The 6,960-nt window shown below is 64.2% G+C and overlaps 1 protein-coding gene across 1 annotated transcript; it reads right to left on the bottom strand.

The window, feature by feature from the left end:
* Positions 1–280: 280 nt before the first annotated feature.
* LOC107180508 lies at positions 281–6,578 on the bottom strand. Its single transcript, XM_042972900.1, has 7 exons — positions 6,363–6,578; positions 6,084–6,138; positions 5,057–5,167; positions 4,531–4,712; positions 2,011–2,137; positions 805–1,009; positions 281–492 (listed from the first exon to the last, which is right to left on the bottom strand). Exons 1-7 carry the CDS (start codon positions 6,576–6,578, stop codon positions 351–353), a joined length of 1,038 nt encoding a protein of 345 aa, XP_042828834.1. The 3' UTR covers positions 281–350.
* Between the last annotated feature and the right edge of the window lie 382 nt (positions 6,579–6,960).

The following is a 6,960-nucleotide window of genomic DNA, read 5'->3' as shown; positions in this document are numbered from 1 at the left end:
GAGCTGCGGCAGGCCCTGCGGCCAGCCTCCAGAGGCACGAACGACAGGCCGGGGAAAATGGCTCTGGAGACGCCACCGTTCAGACGCCAAGCCGTCCTGGGAGTGGGGTCAGGGAGGGTGCACCTTCCACCTCTTCTTTACAAGCAGAGCTCCCAGCTAAGACCTCGGTATTGCTATTGTTGACTCCTGTTTATGCAATAACTCGAAGGAAAACATATTTGGAGCAAGATGCAGAGAAATTTAATTCTGAAGTACAGGTCAGGCATCTTGCCTAGTTTAATCCACCCTCGATGCCCAGCCTGGGAGTCACCAGGTGGGTCCACCCTGGCCGCACCTTCCCCTCGCCCCCTTCATCTGTCCTGTAGCACAGGGGTGGCGGGGCCTGAAGGAGCGGCTTCCAGGTCTCCCCCTGTGCCGAAGTCCCAGACCCCGTCTTCACTTGCTCTGCCAGGTTTGGTTCTCACAACTGGGGACGATCTCCGTTTGCACAGGCTGAGTGGTTTAAGCAACAGAAATGAAAAACGAGGGGCACCAGGGTGGCTCAGTCGGTTAAGCATCCGACTTCAGCTCGGGTCACAATCTCGTCATCCATGGGTTCGAGCCCCACATCAGGCTCTGTGCTGACGGCTCAGAGCCTGGAGCCTGCTTCGGATTCTGTGTCTCCCTCTCTCTCTGCCCCTCCCCCGCTTGCTCTCTCTATCTCTCTCTGTCTCTCTCTCTCTGTCTGTCTTTCTCTCAAAAATAAATAAGCATTAAAACAATTAAAAAAAAAAAAAAAAAGAAAGGAAAAACAAATTGACTCACGGTTCTGGAGTCTGGAAGCCCACAGTCCAGCCATGGGCAGGGTTGATTCCTTTTAAAGGGTACAAGGGAAAGGTCTGCTCCAGGCCCCCTGCCTTGGTTTGCAAGTGGTATCTTCCCTCGTGCGACTGTCCAAAATCCCCTTTTCGTGAGGACGGCAGTCGGGACTTCAGGAGGCCCCATCTTAACTGATTACGCCTGCAACGACCTTCGATATGAGGGCATGTTCTCAGGAGCTCAGGGGTCAAGACTTCATATATGAGCATGGGGGAGGGACACAATGCCACCCCTAACAGGGCATAACCCTGTCAGCTCACCCCAGCGCTGAGCGTCCGGCACGACAGCCTGTCTGGGCAGAGGCTCCCCGCCCCCACCCCCCCAGCTATGTCCTGAGGCTCACAGCCGCCTGGGCTAAGCCAGGCCATGGCCCAGTCCTCCGGCTGCACTGCCCGGGCCCGCCTGTGCCGTGAGTCCTTGCTGACAGAGGGAGCAGCATGAGGCACGGGGTGGGGGGCCCAGGATAGGGGGGTACTGAGGGGGTAAGAGGCAGCGGCGCCTCTTGGAGGCAGGCATGTCATGAGGCCCCTCTAATGACAGGGGTTCCCGTGGGAGCCGCGGGGAGCACAGCTTCCTTCTGCCCCTTTGCTGGAGGGGCCCGGCCCTGCAAGGAGGGGCTGCCTTCGTGGGTACCAACCCCCGGGCCTGCCGCCGGAGCCACTGGGCTGCCACAGAGACGTCAGCCGGCCGCTCCGCTCCCTGCCCACCTCTGCCACACTGCCACGCTAGGCTGCGCCTCCTGGAGGAGACAGGGCCTCTCTCCGAGGGCCACTCTGTGGACCAGCTGCCGTACGGACCCATAGGTTGAGTCGGGCCGAGCCCTACAGGCCCCGAGTGGGGCCTGTAGCCGAGCACCGCAGCCCACACGGCCACCTCCTAGACCAGGCCAGGGTCAGCACGGTAACATGGCCCTGGGACCCCCTCCTCGGAGCCTCTGGCCCACAGGGCCTCTAGGGGAAGCAGGACAGCTGGCTGGGGTAGGGCCACCAGCTTCAGGACATGACGGCCACAGGTAGAGCAGTTGGCAGGACTGAATAGGGGGAGTCACCCCACTGGCCTCCTGACACCACAGCCCCTCCCCCTAATTCCCTGAGGCCCTCCCTGCTGTGCCGCAGTGCAGGCCTAGGCCTGGGGGTGGCTGGGCAGACGCACTGGGCTGGGGCTCTGGGAAGGCACCGGCTCTGAGAGGTCCTGATCGGGGTCGGCTTGGGGGCTGGGGAGGTAGGACGGTCACCCAGGCTTGCTCCCCAGGGGGTCCCGGAGGCTGACCTGGAGGCTCCTGCAAGAAACTGGAAACACCGGGAGAGGACCAGTGGGCACGGCGCGGGGACAGGGCCAGCCTTTGTCCTCCTTCCCACGAGAGGGGCTGGCACGCACCTGGGTTTCGAGGCCTGGTGGCGATGCTGCCTGCACGGCTTGGTCGTGGGCAGGAGTGACTCTGAGGCACTTTCTGGGCCACAAGCCACAGCCAGCACAGCCACGCTTCCCAGCAGGCCATCGCGGACGGTGTCCCGGGGCCTCGCGGGCAGAGATGCAGCTGGGCCAGCGCCCCTTGCTGGACACGGGCCCCTGCCGGAGCTCACTACCCTTGGGGGTCGGGGCTCCCCGGTGGCCAGCGGCAGCCACACAGAACGTCAAGCGTGGGTGGGTGGATGTGCACCAGGGCACACAGGTGGCCAGAGGCCAGCCCCGGGGGCCAGGGAGCCTTGGTGAGCAGGTGGGAGTGTGGGCCTGGTAGGCGGGGTGAGGGCAGAGCCACGGGGGTGGACCCCAGAACCCTCCACCCCAGAAATGCCTGCACCTGCACAGGCGTCTCCAGGTACACTTTCGGTGACTGTCAGGGTGGCCCTGTTCAAGTATGTGGTCAAGAATGAACCAGGCAGGGGTGCCCGGGTGGCTCAGTCGGTTAAGTGTCTGACTTCGGCTCAGGTCACGATCTCACAGTTCGTGAGTTCGAGACCTGCGTCAGGCCCTGTGCTGACAGCTCAGAGCCTGGAGCCTGCCTCGGATACTGTGTCTCCCTCTCTCTCTGCCCCATCCCCACTCATGCTCTGTCTCTCTCTGTCTTAAAAATAAATAAAACATTTAAAAACAAAATTAAAAAAAAAATAACCAGGCAAAGATAAGGGCTAGGGGGGCAGAGAGACTGAGCCCTCGAGGCAGGGACTGGGGGATGGGAGAGAGCCTCGGGCTCTGCTTTGGTGGGAGGCACCAAGGTGGTGCCCCCAAGGTTCCGGGGCCTCTATCCCCAACACCTCTAGCAGCCACTGCCTCACGGTGCCAGGGTGGGCCTCTGAGAGGAGGGCCAGGAGCTCTGGGATGCACCGGGGACCTCCTCTGAGCCCAGGGGGAGGCTCCTCAGCCGGGGTGGGGTGAAGTCTGGCCATCTTTTCCAGACAGGGGAACCAGCTGGGGACACAGAAACCCCAGTTCTTCCAAGGGGCACACAGAGGGGAGCCCCTGCGGAACCCTGGCTCAGCCCACCCAGGACCTAAGCAGCAGTGGGGGGAGCCGACCCCCAGCCCCCCTGACTGAGCAGACCCAGCAGGTGGCCAGCAGTGCGCACTCCCCCCACACCCCCACGCACATGTGAGCAGAGGAGCTGTGCGAACCCCTCCCGACCGGCTCTCCCGCAATACAGTCGCGTTTTGGAAAGTGAAACCGCCGGTCAGGTGTGCATTTCCTTTACAAAGTCCACTGAACCCGCTGAGAGGGGCGGGGGGATGGACCCCTCCCCCAGCACCCTGTGCCCACCTCCGCTCCCTCGCGGGGACTCTGGGGAAGGGGTCAAAGGGGCAGGAGGGAGAGGGCAGCCGCCCCCCTGCAATTCGGGGCCATTCCTCACCAGGGGTGCTCACGGGTGGCCAGCCTACCGAGGGGCGCGCCCGGGGTGCCGCCCTGGCCCCCGCCGGGATCTGGGTACCCGCCCGCCCCACCCGGATTCGGGGCGCGCCCCCCACCCCGGGCCGCCGCCCCCAGATGAGGGCGGGGCCGCGGCCGGTTTAAATTCGGGTGGCGCGGGCCCAGCCGCGAGCCGAGAGACTGCGTTCGGAGCGCTGGGGCGCCGCGCGGGCAGGTGGGACACCCAGGCCTGGGCCAGACCCGGGCAGGCCAGGGAGCAGAGACCGAAGCTCCTTCGACGGGCGCTGAGCTCGGGTCCGGAGGCTGGGGCGGGCGTGGGGGGGCAAGGCGCCGGTGGAGCGGGGAGCGGCCGGGAGCTCCGCGCTCTGGCTCGCCCGGACCGGGCAGTCTGAGCCCCGGGCCGGCCTCCCTCCCTGGGGGGCGAGGGTGCAGGTTACCGGCAGGGACGTGGGAGATGCGGCCCGGGGAGGTGGGGGTGGGCGGTGGCGGGGTGGGGGTGGGGGTTACTCCCGGCTCCAGCGGTTTCCCGGCAGGGGGCAAGGCTGGGGTGGCCCCGGGGCGGGTGTGCAGGTCAGGTTCCGCCTGCCGCCCCCCTTCGGCGGAGGGTGGAGGCGCCCTGGGCGGAGGTAATCGGTAATCAGGCTGACAGATTGAGAGGGCGGTGCTGCTCCTGGCTGGGGCGCTGACCAATCCGGGAGCCACCTGCTCTCCCCCGTGGGGCGGCGGCAGGGACACCGCATGGGGTCATCTCAAGACCCTTGCCAGGACGGGGCTCAGGAGGGCTGCCTTCCCTGTACCCACCTGTCTTACCAAGCTCCTTCTGCCGCTGGCCTCTGCCCCGAGGAGGTGAGTGGGATCCTTCCGCAGCTGCCCGATGGGGCAGAGCCAAGATTGCCGCCTCCCTGTGTGGGCCTGAGGCAGCCTGCAACCTAGTTCTGTCCTTATCTGGCTCAGGTGGACAGCCAGCCCTCTGCCCTCCTCCCGGCCCCGGGCTGGAGAGGGGGGATGTCCTTCAGGGCAGAGGCAGAAGGTGGCCCACAGCCAAGGAATGCAGACCCACCCTCCTTAGGATTGTCCTCCCTCCCCTTGTCACCCAGGGCTGTCCCCCCACCGTCCCCTCCTCCAGGGAAGCCGCAGGAAGAGCCCTCTTCCCTTTCAGATTCCCTTTTCCTTCCTGGAAAATCTGCTCAGCCCCAAGGCCCTTACCCCTCGGGTCACACACCATGCCCACCTTCTGCTGCTGGCCACCTCTGTGGGACATTGGGCTGGCCAGGGTGTCCTGCCCTTGAAGCCGCCCCCTCCCCCACTCCCTGGGCCCTGGACACCAGTCACATACCATGGTCTTCTCTCCCGAGCTCCAGACCCCTCTGTCCAGCTGCCTTCCCAAGGTCTCCACTCCACAACCCTGCTCCTGTCTCACCTGGGCAGAGTCCAAAGAGGCTCCTACCTGGCCCAAGGTCACTGCCAACCAAATAGGGGGCGTGGCCCAACTGCCAAGGGCACAGGGCCTGTCCTGGCCTTAGGCCCCCACTTCCTGCTCGAGTACTCCGTCAGGCTCCTGGGTCCCCTCTCCCACCATGAATCCCCTTTGTTTGTTTTTTTAATTTTTTAATGTTTATTTTTGAGAGAGAGAGAGAGAGAGCACGAGAGAGAGCAGGGGAGGGTCAGAAAGAAGGAGACACAGAATCTGAAGCAGGCTCCAGGCTCCAGCTGTCAGCACAGAGCCCGACGTGGGGCTCAAACCCATGAAACTTGAGATCATGACCTGATCATGAGCTGAAGTTGGACGCTTAACCGACGGAGCCCCCCAGGCACCCTCCCCCATGAGTCCCCTTTGTGCGGGGAACTGGAACCTCCTGCTCCCCAAGCTGGTGACTGCTCTGGTTTTCCTGTCTGGGTGCTGCCCCTCCCCACCCAGCACAGCCCCGTCAGGGCTCTGGGCCGGCTATGTCCAGGCCAAGGGCTGGCTCCGAATGTCCCTCCTTCCCTTTGCTGGGCAGTGAGGTCCCTCTCCTCTCCACACCTTTGTCCATTGCCAAGGGAAAGTCACGCTCTTCTAGCTATCTAACTGCCCCAGTAGCCGTGTCACCTGGCATTCCTGCCGAGACGGGCAGGCCTGTCCCGGGCTCACAGACCCGCTGAAGGCAGTCCTGGCACAGGGCACCCTGTGCGAAGGGAGTATCCCGGCCGGCAGCCAGGCATGTGTCCAGGCCGGGCCCCAGAAGCAGGGTCTGATGGCAAGCATATTGGGGAGTGGACTCGGGGTGGCCCCTGTTGAGTGCAGGACACAAAACAGGAGAGAGCCAGCCTCTGGTGCAGCCCCGCTCGCAGCTGGAAGGAGGTCGAGGCAGCCGTGCACTCACCGCCGTCAACCAGGCCCTGGAACCCTGCTCCCAGGGCACCCGTGGGCTTCTCTTCCTGGGGAGACGCACGGGGGACGGTGAACAGGTGGGCCCCCAGCCAGAGCTGTGGCATGGGCCTCGTCTCTAAGGCTCCACTCCTCCTTCCCCTCGCCCACCCCTACCGCACGTCGGCCTGGCCTGGTGCTCACCTGGGGTGTGCAAACCCTTGCCCCTGAGGTCCCTTGTGGCTACACGTGTCCATTAGCTGCAGGAATGGCCACACCCCTGCCTCCACCCCACCCAGACCCTGCCTTCTCCTGGTGGTCGGGTCACTCCCGGACCCTTGGTCCTGGACGCAAGGAGCCGGGGTGCCCTGGGAGCAGCCGTGGCCTTCAGCTCAGTGGGACTGCGGCTGTGTCCGTGGCAGAAGTACTCATCCTGTGGGACTGACCCCGGGGCTGCAGGGATGGGTGGCGGGGTCATCGGAGGCATGGTGGGGGCCACGTCTGCTCCCATCGCTTGGTTCCTGGACCCATATGGTCCAGCTGCAGGGACAGACACATCACATTCTAGAATGGTCACTGCCCCTCCCCACCCCCCCCCACCCCCCGCCCCGGGCACGGGACCACCGGTGAGCTGGTGCTGGAGCTTGCCTGCAGTGGCCCTTTCACGATGGAGCCTTCAGCCTGCCCTGCGCTGCAGAGATCAGAGCCTCTTGACTGGTCACGACAAAGCCTCAGGTGTCCACAAGGACTTTTTGTCATCCAGCTGGTCACTCACAGCCTTTTGTGTTCGTCCAAAGTCTCGTTGTTTAGCAATGCCCCCCACCCCCACCGTGTGCTCTGCACTAACCCCCATCCCAGATGCCTGATCCCACACTCCGTTTACTCGGAACGCT

The sequence above is a fragment of the Panthera tigris genome, chromosome F2 (genome assembly GCF_018350195.1).
Source record: "Panthera tigris isolate Pti1 chromosome F2, P.tigris_Pti1_mat1.1, whole genome shotgun sequence".
NCBI classification, from domain to species: domain Eukaryota; kingdom Metazoa; phylum Chordata; class Mammalia; order Carnivora; family Felidae; genus Panthera; species Panthera tigris.
Note: the sequence above shows the minus strand (reverse complement) of the source record. Positions and strands in the feature narration are given on the sequence as shown.